Source organism: Galeopterus variegatus, unplaced genomic scaffold (assembly GCF_000696425.1).
Source record: "Galeopterus variegatus unplaced genomic scaffold, G_variegatus-3.0.2 Scaffold3332, whole genome shotgun sequence".
Classification (NCBI taxonomy): domain Eukaryota; kingdom Metazoa; phylum Chordata; class Mammalia; order Dermoptera; family Cynocephalidae; genus Galeopterus; species Galeopterus variegatus.
Genome location: NW_007729443.1, coordinates 115,561 through 138,968, shown reverse-complemented (window position 1 = coordinate 138,968; position 23,408 = coordinate 115,561). Strand labels below are relative to the sequence as shown.

The following is a 23,408-nucleotide window of genomic DNA, read 5'->3' as shown; positions in this document are numbered from 1 at the left end:
TTTTTTTTTTTTTTTTTTAAAGATGACCGGTAAGGGGATCTCAACCCTTGGCTTGGTGTTGTCAGCACCACGCTCAGCCAGTGAGCAAACCAGCCATCCCTATATAGGATCCGAACCCGTGGCCTTGGTGTTATCAGCACCGCACTCTACCGAGTGAGCCACGGGCCGGCCTTGTTTTTAGAATTTCTGCACTACTTAGAAACTGTCTTCTGATGTTGTCTAACCTGTATGTTCTTTGAGAACTAGGACCTCGACTTAGAATTTTCCTGTGTTCTCCTCTAGAACCAAGGAAATTGCTGAGTACGCAGCAGGAACTCAATGAATACTTGCTGGCTGATTAGTCGCCTGGCTCTTCTGTGTTTTTCCTTAGCCGTGGCCATCAATCACCAAATAAGAAGTCAGTCCCTATTCAGTGTAAGGTCTGCCTTTGATGGCCTCTTTACTAGCCCTCTATCCAGTACCACAGGGGTTTACTTTCCCAGCCAATTCACACTGCCCTGGGAGGCCACCACCCCTCACCACCTTGTCCTAAATTGCTTCTTCTAGTGTTTTAATGCCCTTCTTTTCAGTTGCCCCTGGTACTCACCTGCAGAGTTATGTTGATGGTAGTTAATGAGCTCAGGAATGGTGCTGAAAAGATGCTTCTCAGCCAGGTAATACTGGCTCTGAGGTGTGGAACACACAACATAATGGCGTATCACCCCTTGAGGGTCCCTAAAGGAGTGGATGCTTAGTCAGTAACTTGGGAACAAGGGTCAGCAGAACTTGAGAAGTGAAGTGAGATGAGTTCTGAATTTAAGAGCAGAGGGTATATGCATGTATTGAAACAACATACTGCACCCCACAAACGTGTATGAGTAAATATTAAAATATTAAAAAAAAATAACAGTAGAGAGAGTGGGAGGGGCACACCAATTAAGGAGCTGTTGGGAGGGTACTTCTGTCCTTCGTCCCCAGGGCCTTGGAACAGTAGCACTCACCCTGTAGATTTAGCAAACACAGACACAGTATATCTTCCAGCTTTGCTTGAGTCTCTGACAATGAAACCTCCTTCTTTCCCCTGAAACAACAAAAAAGCAGCTGATTGTAGGAGGAAGTGGCACTCACACCTGCATCCCACCTGCCCAAACCTGAGAGAAAATAGAACCACCCCTGATTTTACTGCCAAGTTTTATGCTTGAGCTGCAGCCTCATTGCTTTTAATACTGACAAGTGTAACTGGGACTCCAGACGATGGTGGCTTTGACACCGCCTCGCCCATAGGCCCTCAATTCAGGATCCTCGCTGATTGTGCAAGGAGAATGCCATTTGCTCATGGTCCCACACCTACCTCTTGCTTTAGCAGTTGCTCAGCTTGACTTCGAGTCATGTGTTTGGAGTACCACCTGTGAAGGGAGAGGACTTGAGTGGCTCCTAGGCCATGTTGTAAGCAGCTCGGGGATTAGAGCACCCTCCAGGGCTCGTCCATGCCAGCGATTCAGTCAATTCACTCAAACCCTATTTACTGAGTGCCTATCATGTGCGCAGCACACTGTATCCCTTTCCTAAACCTAGGTTGGCACTGAAGATTCATGGAACCAGAGAGTATGGGGCAAAGGCAGGCAGCAGGGAGTTGCAGGGAAGAGATCAGGGACTGGGACACTCAAGGACAAGCCACTACCATGATTAAGGAGAAAAGGACAACAGTAGCAGTTTAACAGTTTTATCTTTTCAGACGTTTCCTATCAGGTTGTCAACTCTTTTTCTTTGAGTGTGATTCTTCTAGATTTGAGGGTGTGGTGACCACTCTAGCTGTCATAAGTAGAGGGTGTTTGGGGTGAAGGTAAGACATAGGCGCTGACCTGGGGTGGTGGCATCATTTGACCCAGTTGGCATTAACTTTAATATGTATCTTGAAATAAAAAACTTGTTGAAAGCTTAAAAAAAAATACTATATTTTGTTCCTCCTGGAAGATTGTGTGCTGGAAACATAAGCATACTCACTCATACATTTCTATGGAGTCTTCTGCTTCAGTGACATAGTTACTAGGGATGTAGCCTTCCTGCCTGTAAAGGAGACAATGTGGTAGATCATTCAGCAACTCCCAGTTCTGGGGGAGATAGATTCATATGCCCACATCCCTGAGCGCAGAATGAATCTCAAATGGAGATGTATATATCATGTCCCTCCCTCAAAGAGGATCATGTCTGATGCATGGTTAGGCCAGTGAAATGAGGAGCTTCTGCACATGTGGTTATATGTGCATGACAACAGAGGCTCAGAAAGGTGGCAGAGGCCATGTGTAGAGCTGCACACGGGGAAGTACTCAGAGGGAAGCATATTCACTTTGGTGTGAGAAGGACAATCTGCTCAGGATACTGAGCAGGGAATTCTGTTACAGCATTTTGCATGTGTGTGGAGCAGGCAGGCACAAGGCTCAGGGAGGGCTGGCGTGGACTCACCCATTTTTGTCTCGTGCTCGCCACCATGGTAAGTTGCTTTCCTCCAGGATAAAATACTCATCGCCCTTCCGCAGCTGTAAGTCATTTGCATTCATCGGCATGTAATCGTAAAGGGCTACAACCTTTTTCAGTTCACTTGTGGAGACCGGTGCTGCTGTTGGCTCAGGGGGCAGTGGCTTTTTCAAGATCTGTGTAGTTAGGGGAAAAAACAGGTGGTTTGGCTAGGCATCAAGCACTCTCCTCTTCTCTCCCAACTCCCAGGCTTACTAGAGACACCATTCTAAACCAAATCAGGCATAACAAAAGGTTTATTCAGCATTCTTTCAACAAGCATTTTTAAGCAGCAGTGCATGGGTTCTCAGCCTGGCACATGAAAATCAGCTAGGGAGTAGTTAACAATCCCATGCCCAGGCAATTTCCCACAGACCAATTACCTCCAAATCTCTGGGAGTGGGACCCAGGCATCAGTATTTTTAAAGCTTCCTGGACAAAAACCATGTACAGCCAAGATCAGGAAACCTCCTTGGTACTAAACAGGTACATAGATCTAGTGAATGGCTCTGAACCTCAGTTTCCTTTTTTGTAAAACGAACATAATGCCTATCCTACTTACACACAATATATGAGAAAGGGCTTTCTAGACCTCAAGGAGGAACCAAAAAAATCTATCACTAAAGTAAAATGTTAGTGATAGAATCTAGGTGTTGGGTATATGGGTGTGTAGTGCTAAATTCTTTCAAAGTTACTGTATGTTTGAAAATACTTTTCATTAAAAAATCAGATTTTATTATAAACAGGTGATTGGATTAAATGGTTGCTGAGAGCTACGTAATAGCCCTCTATCTTTCCATTGAAGAGGAAGTCCTAATTAGAAGGAGAAATCCCCTGTCTCATCAAGAATACCAGTCAACACTGCCAAGTCCCAGGGGAACTCTAAGACTGTAGTGTGTTTTCAGGGTTTGACTATAAATTTCCATCTAAGCAGTAGCAGCACCCAATTTCCCTGCATACCTCGTCCTCCTCAGGCGTGGGGGGAAGAGGCTTTTTCGTCTTTCTGTGAGAACTCCCAGGTTTTAAGCCTACAAAACAAGAAGCGAGTAATGATATGAAATGTATTTCAGGAAAGGGCCCAGGAACAGGTTTGGTCAGGAACTTTGCTGTCTTGCACAGTGACTTCAGGCAAGTTAGAGAAAGTGTCTGGGTGGATACAGCCCCATGCCAGGTCAGATGTTGGAGAGCAGATTACCAGCTGGATTTCAGCCCCTACTAATCCCCTCTGCCAGGCCCCTTTGTGCGGTGGTCAAGATGTGTGACTTTATGCTGTGTCCCTGGGTTTGACGGACCCTTGAGAGAGTGAAGGAAATAGAGTTAAAGGAGGAAGAAATTATACTGATCAGATTTCTTACTTCCATTTCTGTTCTCCAAAATTTGGCAGCCCATGGCATTTTTGGCTGTCTGAGAGCAGCACAGATATTGCCCATCGATCCAGAAGCAAGGGTGGTATTTCTGCACCAGATCACTGTTGTACCGGATTACTGTGGCAGAAGAGAAGAGAGAGAGATCACGTTGGACATGCAGGAGAATCCACCATTTGCATGGTCTCCTCTGACTGAATTCGGTGGTGAGTTTCAAACAACTCCCCCCACCCCCTTCAGCCATCTTGAAGGAAAGCAGATCACAGGACCAGTTGGCTCACATGACTGGCCTGACTGTGTGCCCTGGTTCTGGACAGTTCCTGTGTACAACTGTCTACAGTTCTACACTGTTCCTTCAGTGGTCTGTCATGATGAGTATCTCCCACCAACACGATAAGAATATCTGATGGCTCCAGAGTCCAAGACCAAAACTACGTTATCTATGTTTTCCCAGTAGCCATTGCAATCTTCCTGTAAGGCAAGTGTTGATTACGGTGCTTGTTTTTCAGATAAGGGAAACAATGTGCCCACGCCAAACTCTCACTCCAGCTTTTAATATTACAATTTCCCAGTTCCCTGAGTGATCTTATAGGGATATTTGCCTCGGCGAGATCTTTTGTATTAGGTTTTCTGTGTTCATGGAATGGTCAACAAAGCTGAACTCAACGGCAAATGAAAGTGATTCTGCCTCTGGAATAAACATGTTTCCCATCTCCCTAAGGCCACTGAGGTGGGCCGAACTCATTGCCAGATAAACACAACAGCTCCATTTCCCTCACAGGGTTGTGAGGATCCAAAGATCTCCCAGAAGCCAAAGCACTCTGCAAAGAATAGAGAGCTTTGCAGCTAGGAGGAATTCATATTACTGTTTAGAATAGTGTGGCATCTCAAGAACCTTAACATGAAGCCGATTAGAAAAGTCATCCAGGGATCATGGTGTCAGATACCGAGAGAAACAAAGACAACTGAAACAACTGACAGCAGCAAGCACGGGGGCAAAGACAACGGCTGCCCTAAGAACATGCACATTTGAGGCCACACACATTTCAGCATTGACTGCTAAGAAGGATCCCACATAATTTTTTTAAAAAGACAAAGACAAAACAAAACAAAACAAAACTTTCTGCTGTAGAAAACAACTCAAGACTTAAGAGCTTGCTAGTCACACTCCACTCACTTAAGGCTTTGAGGCTTTGGGGGAGGCCTAGAAGCTTCTGGTGGCCAGGTGCATTTTACAGGCAAATAAACAAAAGTGTTATCTTAACAAAAAAAAAAAAAAGAAAAAAGGTGCCATATTCATGCTTTTCTCAATATGGATTTGAAGACTTCTAACCACTCTTTCCTGCCCATCCTCACCCGCCCCCCGTTCTCAGCACTTCTCTTCACCATCGTACAAGGGCCAGGTTATGGGTGCTGTCCGGATAAAGTGCAGGCTATAAGGGGCTGCACTGCACAGAGAATTTTAAAACAACAATAAAACCAACCAAAAGTCTGTCTGCCTTTTGTTATTACCAGGCGGCACTGGTAATTTTGAACAATGTCACTATACTCCTCCCTGCCAGGACTGATTGCTCCCACCACCTCCGACCTCTGCCCCCTCCCTCCGTGCCACTCGGCTTCACCCAGGGATTTGAAGACCCTTGGATCCTCTGTGCCTTCTGCAGGGCTGGGCACCAGTAGACAATGCCAAGGATACTTAATTGACCACTAGCCACTCTGATAAACTAAGCTATGCTAATATGCTAATGAGTGGAAATAAGGCTTCCTGCCCTTTCCACCACTAGCACATTCATTAAGGACCTTCTGTACATTCCCAAATAATGTCCGCCTCTTAAGAAGTCGCTTGAAGATGACACCCCTTCTTTTGTTGGCTAGACTTTCCAGCTAATTAGGAGAGGATTGCAAAAGCTGGGTGTCCAAGTGGGAGGGCTAGGGGAGACTGCTCACTTCACCAGTGCACAGGGCCAGCCCTGTCTGGGAAGACTAATGGTTGTACCCGTTCTCCAAGTACTTGATAGGTTGATTTCTTCTATCCCTTTTTATCAGGATAATATTTAAAATTCTGTTTCAGGCATGCACAAATCATTCCTTCCCATACTGGTCACTGGAGTTTTGCCAGTGCCATTCTTTCCTTTGTTTTGGTGAGGTCATGCCATTTGCTTGTTTTTGAAGTTGCAATTAGGAGAGGCTCTATTGAGCTTGACCACACAAAGATTCAAGAATGAGCATGGACAAGTTCAAGGATATGAAAAGGCAGATTTCGTGGCTCAGTCCTCAGATATACAACTTTTGCATAAGAAAATATGGCTGCCGAATATGAGGTACCTGAGGCCCTACCTTTTAAATTGAGGTATAGCTTACATATAATAGAGTGAACAGATCTAAGGTGTAGAGCAAGCCACATTTGTTCACAATTGTTTAACTCTCACTCAGATCCAGCACCTCAGAAGGCTCCTTCACACCCCTTTACAGTCAATACCTCTGCAGAGGTAACTGGTATTCTGATGAAGTCTCCTTTTCATGTTGGTGATTTCCAATTGTGCCTTTTACCCAAGAAGGGGATAACACCCCTAGAGTGGGGTTTTATGCACTATTGGCATTGCCAGCACCTGGGGCTGTCCTGGGATTGTGAAGACTTGCACTTAAATCTCCCAGCAATCATGGTATTTGGTGGAAGGCACCTACTTTCTGTCTCCTGTTGTCAGCTCAGGCAGGCTCGACAAGACATACACCCAGATGAGACTGGGAAAAAGTACCTTCACTGAAACATAAGGGAAGAGAAGGCAGAACTGCACCTGGCCACACTGCCTACCACACTATCGACCCAGCTGAAGCAGTGGTGTTTCTGTTTGTTTACTTGGCTTTATTTTTAGCCTGTTGCAATTTTACTTAGCTAATGAACTTTAATAGCTATGCATAATCAATATAGTAAGGTTAACATCCAAATTTATAAACCAAGCTTACAACCTGGATATTCTTATCCTCATTACTCATACCTTGAATATAGTGGGCACTAAATAAATAGTTGTTGAACTAAACTACAACTGGTTTATTATTATTATTATTATTATTAGCATATTCATCATTACAAATAGTAACCTTTCCCCATGCTCCCCACCCCATCTATCACTCTCCAACCCTCTCCCTCCCTCCCCTCCCTCTCTAGTATCCTTAGGTTTGTTCTCTCCTTCTGAAAGTTCAATGTATTGTTGTTGTCTTTTCTCCCTCCCTCCCTCCTTCCCTCCCTCCCTCCCTCTCTCTCTCTCTTTGCTAACTTGAACATGCCACACCCTTTCTCCCTTGTTTCTCTCTCAGCTTGCCTGCCTCACTTTCCCCTATTTCCAAAGTAGATCATAGCCGTACATCAATCTGGAGCCCAAGTTGTTTGTTTGGTGGTTGTTTACACCTATGGAAAAATCAGTTAATACAACTATTGATCCTTTTCTGTGTGCAAGGCATTGTATAATGCATTGTAGAGAGAACCAAAGAAGTACAAATATCTATACCCTCTCAGTCTCTGAAAATATTTCTCTGGCTTGGAAATAGCACACTGGTTCAGAGCATGGAGTTTGGAGCCTGAGTTCAAAGCCTGACCTTGCCACTTGCTAACCGAGTGCCTTTGGGCGAGTTACTTAACCTCTCTGTACCTCAGTTTTCTTATCTGTAAAATGAAGATGATGAAAATAACTGCCTCGTACGGTTAATATGAAGAATAAATGAATAAATACACATAAAGAACTTAGAGAAGAGCCTGGGTCACAATAAGCACTATTGAAGAGTGCTCATTTTGTATTTCCGGAGCTAAAGCAGGCCCCTTATCTCAAAATATGCCAAGAACTGAACTGAGTGGTGCAGGATATCACCTATTTGTAATACTCAACAAGGCCCTACTGTAGAATATTTTGCAACTAACTACATGTGAAATTTCTGGGCTTGGAAACCAAGCAGCATAAAACTATGTAATGAGCTTGGGTTTTGCAGTCTTATAGATCCAGGGGTATGGTAAGAATCCAGGCTCCACTGCTCACTAGTGATGTGCTCATGAACAAAGTACATAACCTCTTTGAGCCTCAGTTCCCTCGTCTGTAAGAAGGGGAATAATACATACTTCATAAGGTTATTGTGAGGATTAAATAAGCTAATACGTTCGAAACACTTGGCCCTGAGCCTGGTACATAGTAAGTGCTCATTAAGTGTTAGTTATTATTATCATTATTTTTAGCCCAAGGTTGTCGTGAGAATTAAATGAGATAATAAATGTGAGGGGTCTTCAAAAAGTTCATGGAAAGATTTGTATTATCTTTTAATTTCATTTTCTACAAACTTTCTGAAGTACCCTCGTATAAGGTGTCTGGCACACAGTAAGAATGCAATAAATGACCCTTCTCTTCCTTTCTCCTCTCCCCTTTTTGTTTGAAGGACTTGGTGATTATAAAATCAACCAATCATGCTCGCATTCAAGGGAGTGAACAAGGCCGGTATAGCCAGCCACTGAGTATCATAATCTAAATGTTTATTAAGACAAAGGACTGTCATGCAATAACCCAACCATGCCGTTATCAGGCTGCCATCCTTCCTGTTTCTCTGGGCAGACTTTCCTGATGTCAACTCAACCAGTTAATCTCTCATCACTTGACATGTGGCTATATATACACACAAATATGTGTGCATGCATCCTGTGCTGTGAGCATTTACAGTCAAATTTATCTGAACATGCTGTATGGTCTATGTGAAATGCTAAAACTATGTTTAAGTTTAGGTCCTCATAGAGCAAGGAACACAAAATATTTCCTTGGGAAGTATTTATCCACACTGAAGAGATGCACAGTGCTTTCTTGTAGAGTGCTTTACAATTTCCCACACATTTGCACATACATTATTACTTTGTTCGATCCTTAGGACAACCCTAGAGGTACGTATAGCAGACATCATTATTCCTGTTTCAGAAGAAGAAACTAAGCCTCAAAGAAGCTTGTTGGCCTACTTGCCAGAAGTCACCCAGCTCGTAAGTGGTAGAAGGATTGAAACCAGGTTCTCTGACTCTGACTTCAAGCACTCTCATACATCATCTATTTAATTTTTGGAGCTATTTATTTCATACTTAGATTTCTAAGTATTGCATAACCATTGAATGCCACACCACCCTTGTAACTGGTGTAAAGAGTAGGACTTTTGTATAAATAAGGAAATGGAGGTGCCCACAATTACAGAATTGCACTGGAGAGATAGTAGTGGAACTGGGTCGAAACTTTTAGTCTAATGTGTTATCTTTTACTCACATGATGGAATACTGAACTCAATTGTATCACTAATATTGATGCAAAATAAAATCCTTTCTCTCTTCCCTTCTCTCTCTGTCTCTTCCTTCCTCCTCCTCCATCTCTCCCTCTATTTCCCCCTCACTCTCTTTTCTTTTTCTCCCCTTCCATCCATTCTTCCTTCCTCTCTCTCTACCGTTCTCCTTCCTCTTTTCCTTTCTCTCTTCCTTCTCTCTTCTCTCTCTCCTCTTCCTTCCTTTCCTTTTTTCTTTGGAAACTAGTTTATTTTCCAAATAATTCTCACCATTTTTGAGCTGGTGAATCCAACGCTTCCTCAGTTCTTCAGTTGGGGAGAAGACATAGAGAGGCCCTTCATCATATACAACCTGGGGCAATAGACATACAGACTTGAGCAGTTAGGATTCAGAAAAAAGAAAAAAGACCTCAAAGGAACTTATGTTAAGGTACAACTTTGTATATTCATTGTGGAAAACAAACAAAGGCAGGGCCTTTAGTTAGCAGTGGTTCTGGGGTCATGTGAACTATGTGAAGAATTCCTGTACTATTCATATCCAGGTATGTAGGACACAGAAGATCTTAGCTTTTTGAATACCCTTAGGTCTTCTTGAATTGTGTTTCAATTTGTGTGTAAACTTAGTTTATAATGTTTCCCTCAGCTCTTGTGGAGACAGGATTTTTGTTTATCCAAAAAGGGATATTTCTTATGATCTTATTATTAAACTTTGAGTTTGTAGAGGAGAATTGAAGTGATGATCTATATAACTTGTCTTGACTAGTACATTTGAATTATTAGCTTGAATAACATGGAGAAAAATTTTAATTCATGGCTAATTTCTCCCCCCTTGCCTAGTGGCCTGCCCTCACCAATATTAGCCCAAATAAACCAAATTTGGAACCACAAACCTACTTCAAAAAGAGTACAGTATATATTAAGCACTATCATCAAACCAAACAGTATTTTTTTTTTTTTTTTAAAAGATGACCGGTAAGGGGATCTTAACCCTTGACTTGGTGTTGTCAGCACCACGCTCACCCAGTGAGCGAACCGGCCATCCCTATATGGAATCCGAACCCGTGGCCTTGGTGTTATCAGCACCACACTCTCCCGAGTGAGCCACGGGCCGGCCCCAAACAGTATTTTTTGAGGACCTACCATGTACAAGACATCATGCTAGGTGTTGTAGAGATGCATGAAATATATGAGATGTGGTTCCAACCCTCACAGAGTTAATACACAACACATAATGGATTCTAAAGTCAAATAAAAGTTAATTTTGAATTATCTGCTGTTTAGCCTTATGCTTGTGCAGCCAAGCAACATTGTCTTGTTGAAAGACAATGGTAGTAAAAATTATGTCTAAAACACCCTTCCTTCACAGGTCTTATAACTTTGATACAGTCGGAACATGAACAAGATCCTTTTACTTTTTTTTTTTTTTTTTTGCTTGTTAGTTTTGCTGTGCTCATAAATCCATGACAAAAAGCCCCCTCCCCTGAGACTTTCCACTTCCTTTTCTGGCTTTCACTGTTGCAGAGACTGCTATATTCACAACATGTGGCCTAAAGAGTTCTCAGGACACAAGCAAGCCAAATTGAAAATCAAACATGTAGCTCTCACCCTCCTTTATGGCTTTCACTGCATCTGCCAAACAGATGCCTATGTGGCTCTTCAGCTGTTCCAGACTTGGATAGAATTTAGGTTTATGCATAAGTCTGATAAACCCTCCCCATATCGAACTTCCTAATACTACTCCTTCCCTCCCCTTTTCTGTCTTTTCAACCCACATGACCACCGTTAGATAGATAGGCAGAACCAGAAGGAAGTGAAATGCTCACTCAACAAGCACAGCATCTTTCTCAATGCAGTTATCATAGACAAGACACACCATAATAGGATTGGTGCCACTGTGTGTTCTTTTTGAGGTGTAAAGACCAATAGAAACTATGTTAGATGGGGAAAATAGAAAAGCAGACATTCTCAGCCCATGCCAGTCTCATTTCTTGGTCTGGTGTTCTTGTTCACCTCAACTTCTGTTCACTGGGACCTAGTATCTCTCCATTCCTAATAATTGTGTTACAGCTGATGAGAGAAAAATAACTCACCTGAAAGGGGTAAGGGAACCTTTCAATGATTGAAATCTGCTCCATTTCATTGGACTCTTCACCCCTTCTCTGTAATGAAAGAAGAAGAAAGCATGGTGGTTGGTTGATGCATTGCTCTTTTCTGATTTCCTTAGGCACTGGGAGTCTTTTGCAGTGCTTTTGGAAGTCTCTCCTGCACAGACAATGCCGATTCCTAGTGATTACTTCTATAGCCCAGTAGGGACATATCCATAGGACCCAGCACATACTCAAGAAAGTCTCTGGCATTTAAAATCATTGGAAAAAGGGAGCTTTCTCAATAATTAGTGCTGGAACAAACATTTAACCATTAATATTGGGGGATTTAGCTATTTTATACCATACACCAAAGTAAATTCCAGATGAATTCAAAAGCTTAATATAAAAAATAAAACTATGAATGACTGAGAGCAAATATAAGTGACTATTTATATAATCTTGTGGGAGGCAAGACCTTTCTAATATAATGCTAAAGGTTAGAACTATTAAGAAAAAGAGGAACTCGGGCCGGCCCGGTGGCGCACTGGAGAGTGCGCCGCTTGGGAGCGCAGCGGCGCTCCTGCCAAGGGTTCGGATCCCATGTGGAGAACGGTTCCTGCTCACTGGCTGAGCGCGGTGCGGGCACAACACCGAGGGTTGTGATCCCATTACCGGTCAGTAAAAAAGACAAAAAGGAAAAAAAGAGGAACTAAATATCTTGTATGGCAAAAAATGCCATAAACAAAATTTGAAGATAAACAATAAACTAGAACAATATCTCAACATACATTACAGTTAAAAGATTAATATTCTTATATCAAGATCACTTTAAAAGTACTAGGAATAAAGTGAACATCTTGAAAGAAAAATGGGCCAAAAAATTAATGAGCAATTCACAAGTGCAAAAATATAAATAAGCAGTAGACATATAATCACCCAAACCTACGAGTAAAAAAAAAATTGCAAAATAAGTAAACAATGAAATACTATTTTTTTTGGCTGTCAAAATAAGTAGTATTTAAAATACCCAGTGTTAAAAAGAATGTAGAGAGATAGATACTCTCATATGAAGCTTGTAGGAGTGTATGAAATTCAAATTCCACTTCAGAAAATAAGATAGAGTAAAATGATAAAAATAACCAAAGTACACAGATTTCATAAAGAGAAGAACAAAATTTTACTCCTAGGAATTTCTTATAAGGAAAAAGACAGGTCCATAAAGATGTGTTTATACTACATGGTTTATGCTATCAAGTAACTGGAAACAAACTAAATGCGTAGTAAAAAGAGACCAGTTAAACAAATTATAATACATCCATGACAGGGAATACTATGCAGTCATTAAAATCATGTTATTAAAGGGTATCTATTGTCACTGAAAAGAGTTTCCCATATATTGTTAAACTGAAAAAGTAGGTTATAAAGCAAGATGTGTAGTATGATTCTGTGTTTTAAATATATGATATATATTAGTGTATGTGTATGCATTGCTAGTGGAGAAAAAACATCTGCAAGTCTGTATACACCAACACGTTAATAGTTGTTTTAGTTGGGTAAGGGGATTAGGTATCATTTTACCTTCTTTTATGCTTTTTTTATATTTTCCAGAGTTTCTATAATAAATACGCTTTTTTCTTGTAATCAGGAAAAAACTAAAAATGATATTTAAAAAAAATCTACTCAAAAGTCAGTAAGTGTTATGCCCTGGAGAGTTTCTGGAAAGTGAGAGGAGAATAAACAGTGAGATGTTAAAGAATCTTGTGTGACTCAGAGCCCTAGGATTCTGGCATTCAGATTTACTCAAGCCTCTAAATTTGACCTTGGTAACTGAGGGAGTAAAACGAATCATCTCCGGCCAGTTTGAAAACTTGATATGGCATCATTTTAAAATTGGTGTTACACATTGAGATACCACCTCACTCCAGTTAGACTGGCTATAATCAAAAAGATGGTGAATAAAAAATGCTGGCAAGTGTGTGGAGAGAGGGGAACCCTTCTATACTGTTTGTGGAACTGTAAATTAGTACAACCACTGTGGAAAACAGTATGGAGGTTTCTCAGACAACTACAGATAGATCTTCCATACGATCCAGCAATCCCACTTCTGGATATATACCCAGAGGAATGGAAATCATCATGTCGAAGGGATACCTGCACTCCCATGTTCATCACAGCTCTGTTTACAATAGCCAAGACATGGAACCAACCTAAATGTTGGTATACATACACCATGGAATACTACTCTGCCATAAAAAAGAATGAAATTCTCCCATTTGCAAGAATATGGATGAGCTTGGAGAAACTTATATTGAGTGAAATAAGCAAAGCACAGAGGGATAGATACCACATGTGGTCATTCATATGTGGGAGCTAAGAGAGAAAGAAGGAAGGGAAGAAAGACCACAGTGGTGCATTGGATTTACAGAGGAAGAAACATACCATGGGAACAAAGTGGAGTGGGTGGGGGGAGAGATAAGGGGAGGGCGGTTGCGGATAATTGGGTGGGGAACACAGGGTAAAATTGCAATTTGCAGTAATGGGCATGCTGCCATTATGGATCTGGCCTTCACATCTTAGGCACGAGGGGTGACAATCAGCTTTGTATCTCATGAATATTCATAACCAATAAAAATAAATTAATTAAAAATAAATAAATAAAATTGGTGTTACAAGTTTTCCAGGTTAAGTGAGATGTTCTGCTTGTCGAAGAAAGAAAGATGCTGAGACTCAGTATAACCAATATGTGGTGGAGTGAAGAATATTATAAAGGAACTTGACAGTGCTCCACATTGCACAGTTTCACCAGTCTATTTACAGAAAATCTAAATGTTCCGAGTTTCTTAAAATCCATCGCTCCCCCTCCCTGCCATTGGTCTCTTCTTACCGGAATTTGTCTTTCAGGGGGAGGGTTCTTTTCAGGAACCACTGTTTCAACGCAGGTGATCTTCTCAACATCTATTGAACCCTTCTTACTGCCTCGTCTCTGAGAAAGAGAATGAGGAAGAAAATATAGAAAAATTAAGAGTGATTAAACAACCAGAGGATTAGATTATGTTATCCAATCATTTAGTGTAGTGAGGTGGCACCCACACTGTATATCAGAGCTTGTCATTTGGAGGAAAAATCTTCCAGATCTATTGATCTAACCTTCTTTGACTACCAAATGCAGGGCAAATACTACTAGATTTCATTCTCAACAATCATTTAATGAGTGCTCACCAGTTGTAAGGTTCCATGGTAAGATTTTCCCTATGGCTTCCTAGCACCTTTGAATTTTTGCCCTGGCATGGCTGTAGCTAGTTCTAGGCTGGGAAATATTCTGCTGAGTTTGAATGTACTTAGGTCCATTCCACCCTCTTCCTCCTACCACAGAAGACCTATCCCTTCCCCAAGGAAGATCTACAGCCAAGACTTGAAATCTTTAAACTCAGATTTCACAGCTGAGAAACTTACCCCACGTTCAAAGTCATACTCATAGTAGGAAAGTTTGTGCACAGTCAAGAGAAAGAGGCGTTTCTTGAAGTTTAAAGGTGATGTTTTCTTTTTCTGCTGGGATCGCTTCAGAAAGATGCTTTCCAGTATCACTGCAGCCATAGCTTCTACTTTCTGGAGCTCACTTGTGTGCTGTTGATGATGAAAGTTCCTGAGGTGCCAGCACATTAATCCTCATCCCTCCTGGTTCCCCCTCAGCCTAGCTACCTAGTTTCAAGTGGGACAAAAGCTTGCAAAGCTAACAAAGAGTCTTCTTCCTACCTTGACATCCTCCTTCCACGGTCCCCAGCTCTGTCAGTTTTCAGGTATAATGGATGCATACTGAACTGGGGGGATTGGTTCTACATTGTGAGTTCACGTAAACTGGGTTTTTGTATAAGGCAATGGAGTGTCTAGATGTCAAGTGGCATGTACCTGTGTGCTTGCTCCTGTCTAGAGGCAGCTTTACACTATTCACCCTTTTGATACATGCATGATCTTGAACATGTCTCTGTGCAGCTGTTGACCCTGATATCCCCAGAAGGGATAATGCAGGTGCCAGAACTCCACCGAGGCAGATACTGGACTTTCAGTTCTTGGTTTCCTGGACAGTGAATGCAATTTTTCAAACATTGTCCCACTGGGGTCTGTAACCAAGGGTCTAATAAGGATATGGAGACTGCACCTGCGGTTACGGACACACACTAACTGCCGCCCAACCGATTTTGCCCATCACCCACTGAATGAGCTACAAAGAATAGAAGCTTTGTTCTAAAGTTGAAAGCACAATTTTGGGGGGTGGTAGTTTTTGTTTTTTGGTCCCCTTTTTTGCTTAGATTAGTACTTGTAGACATGTTCACCATGCAAAAATGATGCAACTGTTTTACTGGTACAGGTGCCAGTTCTGTTCATTTATGAAGAGTGACTCGTTTAGACTCCCCAAACTTACAACGCTCCAGAAGGATTCAGTTTAGGTAACTGAAATACAGAAAGGCAAAGAAGGTCCCCAAAAGTCACCACTGGCTTTTTTATTCACACAAAACAACACTTCATGTCAGTATGTACGATCTTCTATTATTACTAACTCCAAACTTTCATTAGAAAGATAAAGTGAAAACAAATACTGTCATAAAAATGGAGCACTAAGTAAGTACTGAAAAATCACCAGCCCTCCCCTCAAGTTTTGTTAGAGGTGGGTTTTTTTTCCTTTAAGAGGTGGTGTGGTATTTATTTTTTTAAACTAAACTCCTTATGCTTTTGGTGGCATTATGGAAGCAGAATAAAATGAAGTTAACGGTTTTTCTACTTTTCAAGCACAGATTATTGCTCACACTAGGAAAGCAAAGGAGTGGTTTTTATCGAAGCCCGAGGCTGTCTACAACGTTATTTTCCTCTTTCCTGCGGCGTAGAAGGTTCTATTATCATACTAGGGAGACAAAAATAGATTAAAGGGAGAGCAGAGATGTTAAGAATAATCACTTTGCCACTGTCTGCCATGTGGATGCCCCTGTCTTCTGGTGGTGGGTTAGTTCAATATTTTGTAAATGATCTTTTTACCACACAGCTTTCTTCCTTGACTCCCTGGTTTAAGTGGTCTCTCAAGGAAATAAAAAACTGATAAGAGTTTACAACCAATCAGTTCCTGCTAACATTCAGCTTTAGCTAAACCTCAAAGAGGTTCCTTTTAACATTACAATTATTAATTTACCCAGAAACAGTGGTAACCAAGTAGTGATACTCTGTTCTCAAACTGCCAACTCATTGAGATCCCTGTAATAATATCACATTTGTTCCCATGGCCAATTATAATTAAGTTTGTCTTCACAATCAAAGACTCAAATTACAGAAGACAAAGTAAAGCCCTAATCAAATTGAGTAGCATAACGAGTAAATGGGATCAGAAGCACCCCAACAAACCACGTCCAGTTGTGCTGCTTACACCCAGCATTTTACCTTTAGTTTTGTGACAGGCTCTTGGTGGGTACACTCACTTCTCAGACCCAGCTTCTGCTTCAGTCTTGGCCTCTGTTCTTATTTCCCATAAGTCAGGTCTTTCTGGAAGCTGCCTCTGTTTTTTTTTTTTTTTTTTTTTCAGAACAAATTCAGTTTATTCAAGAGGAAGCCTTCCTCTCTTTCAAGTGTCTGTGTTGGGGTAGGATTAAGTGCTGCTCTAAGTATGAGGAAGTAAGTAAGCCTCTCCTAGCCTCTCACTAGCCATTGCCCCTCTGAGCAAGGGGTGAAATGGCCCCCACATTTAGATCACCAAGCTGGAAGATTACTGGGATTTCCATGGCTACTATCCCCTTCTTTGACTGCTTTTCTCCTGTTTCTTGTGATCCAGTCCAGACTCACACAGTCTGAAAATGCGGCAGTTCTTCCTTAGACACCACTGGTCCATTGACCAATAACGTGAAAGAAGAGGCATCTGTCTTTATGTCTTCCAGAAGGTTGGTGTATAATGGACAGCTCTGTGTTAGAGGGTAGAGCCTCTGTGGCTACTTATTGTGGAAGGCCCCAATTTTTTTCTAACAATTTCAGCAGCCTACAAAGTCAATTTGATGACAAAATATGCACAGCGAGGGCTGACTCTGTGCCTCATTTAGGGGGTGGGGGAGTGGAAACGGAAGTGACATGGATATCATACACACACACACACACACACACACACACACACACACACACTCTGCTGTTCATAGAGAGAAAGAAAGAAGAGGGGGAGGAAAAATAATAGAAAGACAGAGTTCTTCATTTAAGATACGGAGTTCCAGTGTCATAACATTCTCTTTATTAAACTACAAATGCAAGGATTTTCACGTGGCCATGTTTTGCAGCCTCCTAGCTCCCTATGGAGCAGCAGAATTTAGAAAGAGGAAGCTTATTAATAAGTGTTCAGCCAACATACAAACTGCACTATACCAAGGAATTATTATAAATAGCACTTGCAGAATCAGTAAGCTAAACCGTCTTTGGCTCCTATCTTTGCTCATGATAGGGTAAAACACTATTAAGGACAACACCAGAGAAAAATTCAGAAAACCACAGAGCCTTCCCATGACTGGAAAGAGCTCACAAGATGCTAGATAGAAACACCCAGTCAATTGTACTTTAAATAACAACTTAACCAGAATATTCAAGAAGCAGTGTTTTCTCCTTATTTCTCCTTTAAATTTCTACTTAACTGGCAGCAAAATTCTGGCTGTTCACTTTCTCTCCCTAGGGCGATGGAAGGGAACTCCTTTTTCTCTCAGCACCATCTACCTGTCAAGCATTTTACATGCATTATTTCATTTATTCCTTACATCAAACAGATGAGGAAACTGAGACTCATAGAGGTTATGTGTCTTGTCCAACTTCATCCATCTATAGCCCTTGCTATATGATCTCTAGACCTTACTGCTTCTTTGAAACCTCATTGCCTCCTGGAGGGAATTTTTAAAATATTTTTTACTTTTGCTGAAGTGTGATGCCATCTAGCTCAGCACCCTGTCATCCCCCCAGGCTATCATCAAAGAACAGTTGGGATAGACCCCTCTGCATCCCGTAGGAATGTTCAGCAAGAGGGAAAATGGAAGTAAATACAGGGGATGAAAGAGAATTCAGGATCCTGGGCACTTTTCTTTGCAATATTCCTCCAGTCTGGTGGGGATGATCTGTCCCTGCCAACAGCCAACTGTACTTTTTCCCACGAGGACTCTTCTCCGTCTTGCCAGGTTTTCTTTAAATCCCCCACAAGGAGATTCTGTCTAACTGGTGGATTCCTAGAGTCACTTGCTGTGTCCTTTTCAGGATGTTTCATTTGTTGATGTAATGAAAACACAGTGTTTATGTGGGACACCCACTCTTCTCTGTTCCTGGGGTTGTTATTGCTTACTATGAATATAAGACTTTGAATGTACTTTTGATTTAATTATTAAATATTTCAAATAGATAAAGTACAGAAAATAGCATTACATTCATGGACTCACCACGTAGCTCTACAGAATCCTAACAATTGCACTATAATTGCTTCAGGTGTGTTTTTAGAAACAATACTATTGATAGATTCAAAACCCCCTTGTGTACTCCACAATCTTAGTTCCCCTCCTTTTTAAAAGTTAGCAATATCTTGAATTGGGTGTTTATCTTCCTAGGCATATTTTTATGTTATTACTACATATGTAAGTATCCATAAAGGATATATAGTATCGGTTTGCATGTTTTAAATTTTTATGTGTAAGTTTCAGCAACTTGCCTTTTTTATTGCTCAGTGTAATGTGTTATAATTAATTCCCCTTGGTAATTCTAGTTCATATGTTTGAGTTCATGTTTACATGCATAAAGTATTCTATATGATGAATACCTCCCAATTTATTTATCCATTCTCTTGTTGATGGACATTTAGGTTGTTTGTTTTCATTGATAAACAATACTGCTGTGAACTTTCTTGTACATGGGATCATTGCCTTTTTCTCTCAGAATGAATTCACAGTTACTTAGACAAAGTGGCAAACCCAGGTGCAGCTTATCTGCTAGAGAATGCACATTGTGTTATTCCCTGTTCTCTTTTCAGTCCCATCTTCCGTTGCTTCACTATGAAACCTGGTAGAATTATCAACAGTCCCTAGAAGGAGAATATAACTGATGGGCTAACTGTGGCTGCCAAAAATCTCTTTTCAGTCTCAAGAAGCATCCCTCAGGTTCTGATTGAGATTTTGATTGAGAATTCCTTGGCCTTGGAATCAGTAGAGAAGTCTTCTTTAAGATATCATAACCATAGCAATCAAGCAAAGTAATTAATCTTGTTAAGTTCCCAAGAAGCTCTATTCAGGCCCCAGTGAAACTTAATTATTTTATGATAGACTTCATGGTCAGCACCACAGATGACCAAACTTGTGGTGAAGACTTCCAGCCCAAACCAGTTCTCTGGCTGCAGGCTAACCAGGGAAATTCTCGATATCAAAATAACACATGCTTGTTATAGAAAATGTTTCAAGTACAGGGGTATTAAAAATAATAAATCAATTATAAGATCATTATCCAGAGGCATTAATATTTTGGTATATTTTCTTCCATTTTTTCTGTGTGTGTTTCTCATCATATTTAAGAACATATTACACATACTGTTTGTAATTTGCTTATTTTTCTTAACATTATCTATCCATCCATCCATCCATCCATCCATCCATCCATCCATCCATCCATCTAAATAACATACCTTTTTCCAAAAAAGATCTAAGGTTCTTGTTTAACCTTATTCCTGATTATTTTCCCTTGTTATTAGGATTTCTATATAAGCATCATTTACGGAGTCAAAAAGTATGTACATTTTGCATTTTGATACATATTGCCAAAATAGTCTCCAGAACCATTGCACTGATTTCTGCTCATACAGCAGTTTTTGAGAGCCCGCTTTCCCCACATCCTTATTTCTTTTCTGCTCCATTTCTAATCCTTTTTTGGGACTCTGGCTTTATTGCAGACTCATCTGTTTCTTCATTGAATCAGTGATCTTGAACTACAGTATATTCCAACTTCCAACTTGTCTAAAATTTAACTTCTCTTGACTCACTAGAATTTCCTTCTTCTAAGGGTGAGCTAATAAACTATAATTTATTTTTATTTCAGGGAGACATGGCAGTGAAATGAACTTCTTCTTGAGGTTCAAATAACCAATATAATCCTAAAGACAAGACATCTGATGAGGGCTTTTAAAGAGTGAGTCAAAGAGCCTAGGATTAGGGCTTCTAGGTTTCCAGTGCTCTGAGATGGCCCTCAGTCACTGCACATGAATCTCCATAGAAACTGAAAGTCACACGTGGCCCAATTGTTTCAGGGTCCTCAGAGGAGTTCTCCTTCCCCCACCCCCTCCCCTGATGGCTTCATGCATAACCAAGCAGCTTTGGAGTGAAATAGGTCAAGGTCTGTTTTCGAGCTTGTTCAGCACTGCCTCCCTGAAAATTCTAGCTTTCCCTTGTTTTCAGGAGTTAGCAATCAGATCGCAGCATCACTGGAGGGAAAGCAGCAGGGATCTGATGACTTTGGAGAACACTCAGATTTTGGTTTTCAAAAGCCATATTATACCTAAGTCATTTCCTGGTATGGGTCTAGCCTACTGTAAGGAAACTCCATGGGAAATTTGCTCGAATGGAAATAACTAATCATAGCGATCATTTAAAATTGCACCAATGCCCAAGAAATGGAGGGAAAGTTATACTAGTTCTCACTGTAAGGAGTTTACAAAGGACTCTAAACAAAAACGTCAAGAGCCAAAAGCAACAGGAATTTGGACTTTAACACAAGTGAGTAGTTTCAATAGTCAGAATATAAAAGAGGTCAGAATAGAGCAGTCCTAAGCGATACCGTTTGGGTGTAATGCTTTAGGTTTCCATAAGTATTTGAATTTTGCAGCCTATTTGGAGGATGACATTGTTTTATCAAATAACTGACGCTCCCGAGAGGCTATAGCACTGTTGTTTCAGTGGCTTGGCATGCAAAATGAGGGAAGGAGCAAAACTAACACACAGCTAACAGCCAAGAGGACACCCCTGAACACAGCCTCTGGGCTTTGCTGCTGCCCTGCCTCTGGAAATGCACAATATGGGACAGAGACTTTGAGCTTTGACAGCCGGGTGGCCGGGACACTGGATTCCATTTGGAGGTCTGGCAACTCATCCAAGGATGTCTGATTCAGGGTCATCACTCCCTTTTATTCTAAATGCCAGACCATTTGCTCTAGGTAGGATCTATGGGGACACTGGCAGATATTGGGCAGAATAAAGATAATAGCAAACGCTGAGATAAGCGCTTGCTATTGTCAGACGCTGTTTTAACTGCTTTACATTTCTTTACACATTTATCACTCACAACAACCCTATGGGGAAGGTACTAGGCAAGTAGGGAGGGGGAAAGGGAAAAGAGCAGGGGAAGAAAGGGGCAGAAAAAATTCAATGCAGTTCAATAATGATTTATTAAGTGCTGTCTCTGTGTCAGGGGATATGGTAATGCACAAAGTAAAGGATGGTATAAAGAAGAGGGGATACAGGTAGAGAAAGGAGGAGAAGGTGGTGGAGGAGGGTCGAGAGGAGAGGAGAGGAGAGGGGAGGAGAAATGATGAAGATGGGAGAAAAGCAAGCTGTGCACATGGTAGACAATGGTAAGAGGAGGAAGCTTCGCCACGACCTCAGGGGTTGGCCACACTGTCTGGGCTGAGGCAGAGGCTGCTTTCTTCTGGCCCAGTCTCTTACCCACTATTACCACGAGGTTGGCACAGCCTCCACACAATCCTTCCAACAAGCCAGGTCTTATCCCGGCAACACTTGACCTGACGCAGCCCAAGGGGGTAGTCTGCATCTAGTCTAGCCAGCGCCTGGCCGCAGCTCACAAACGTCAATTGCCTATTGTGGCCTGTTGGCTTTTACTGTTTTCTCAGAAAATTTACCTCTTAGAATTTCTTCTAAGGGCCTCACTGACACAAACATACATTTGGGGTCTTCAAGCAATATTTGACCAGAGATCTTGTTTTTATCCTACTGCCACCTGCAATATTACTTTTCCACCAAGTTTTGCAAAGGTGTCCCTTTCCAACATTTGCTACCTGTTCAGATGGTCACCTCATGCCACTTTTTTCTCTTCCTTTCCCCCCACCACAGCCCTCCTCAGTAAGGACCCTTGCAGCCCCTCTGATCACCGGAAGGGACTGCCAGGGCCTTGTGCTGACGACACTCCCACCCTCCGTTAGTCTCCCCCGCAGCAGATACATGGCACCAGCCATGCTTTCTCTCTAGCCTTTAGGGGTCCCAAGAAACGTCCATTGCTGCTGCTGCCCAGCCCCTGCCATGCCCCAGACCCACCTCAGTCCTGACTTAATGCAGGTAGCTTCCCAGATGCATTGAGATACCAGGACTTGGAAGGTGGGACTCGATCTCAGAAGACACTGGCTCTGGAGACATATTCTTACAGTCCAGAGAGGAAGGACAGTCTGAGCAAACCCCACCCTTTCACAGCCACTCAGTTCCCTTTTTTTGTTTCCTGACTTAAACCAATGTCTTTTTTTTTTCTTCTTCTCAGCAGCATGGTATCTGGTTCCCTGCTGCTGTCCCTATTCCACGCCCCCCCAACTGTCCCCGCCCTTCATTTGCTTGGGACCTCTGACACTACTATCTTGAGTCCGGCTCTGAAAGAAACTTTTTCAACACTATTAGGGCTGCTGAGAGTCTAGACGAGGCTGGGCTGAGCAGAGAGGTTGTCAGGCCACCCTCCCAGAGGTAAAGGGACGACATACCTAAAGCACGGTGGGTTGGGGATGGTCAGTACAGAGAGAGGGGCCTTATAGGACAGACGAGAAATGCCAGGGCTGGAGGAGATGGAATAAAGGGACTGGCCAGGAAGAGTGTCTTTAGACTTCCCTGTCCTCTGAGGCAGAGGAGACTCAGAGTCACACAGTTAAACTTGACAGTGGAGGATAGAGAGTGCTTGCACAGGGACCTCAAAGGACAGAGCCTGACAGAGGTAGAGACAAGACTTCCCCCTGCTGAGTCATTTTCTAAGAAAGCATTTTTTTCTACAGATAAAAAATGTCAGAATGTAAGCCCAAACAAAGACTTATGCCCTTCCCCATTTTCTGTGGATGTTGATTTATTTTATTTTATTTTATTTTATTTTTTTGTCTTTTTTTTTTTTTTTCGTGTCCGGCAACGGATCGCAACCCTCAGTGTCGCGCCTT

The 23,408-nt window shown here is 41.8% G+C and overlaps 1 protein-coding gene across 2 annotated transcripts in view; it reads right to left on the bottom strand.

The window, feature by feature from the left end:
- BTK (Bruton agammaglobulinemia tyrosine kinase) overlaps window positions 1-22,666 on the bottom strand; it is a 31,160-nt gene extending 8,494 nt beyond the window's left edge. Inside the window, exons 1-13 of one of the 2 annotated variants that reach the window (XM_008584673.1) lie at window positions 22,537-22,660; window positions 18,379-18,382; window positions 14,690-14,860; window positions 14,121-14,219; window positions 11,240-11,308; window positions 9,420-9,501; window positions 3,849-3,977; window positions 3,454-3,521; window positions 2,443-2,630; window positions 1,984-2,046; window positions 1,331-1,385; window positions 981-1,060; window positions 587-714 (exon numbers count right to left, since the gene is read on the bottom strand). In XM_008584673.1, the coding sequence (XP_008582895.1) occupies window positions 587-714; window positions 981-1,060; window positions 1,331-1,385; window positions 1,984-2,046; window positions 2,443-2,630; window positions 3,454-3,521; window positions 3,849-3,977; window positions 9,420-9,501; window positions 11,240-11,308; window positions 14,121-14,219; window positions 14,690-14,830 (1,102 nt within the window). In that variant the 5' untranslated portion in view covers window positions 14,831-14,860; window positions 18,379-18,382; window positions 22,537-22,660. Of the gene's footprint in view, window positions 1-586; window positions 715-980; window positions 1,061-1,330; window positions 1,386-1,983; window positions 2,047-2,442; window positions 2,631-3,453; window positions 3,522-3,848; window positions 3,978-9,419; window positions 9,502-11,239; window positions 11,309-14,120; window positions 14,220-14,689; window positions 14,861-18,378; window positions 18,383-22,536 lie in introns of both variants that reach the window. The other variant, XM_008584674.1, reaches the window with a different exon arrangement.
- Between the last annotated feature and the right edge of the window lie 742 nt (window positions 22,667-23,408).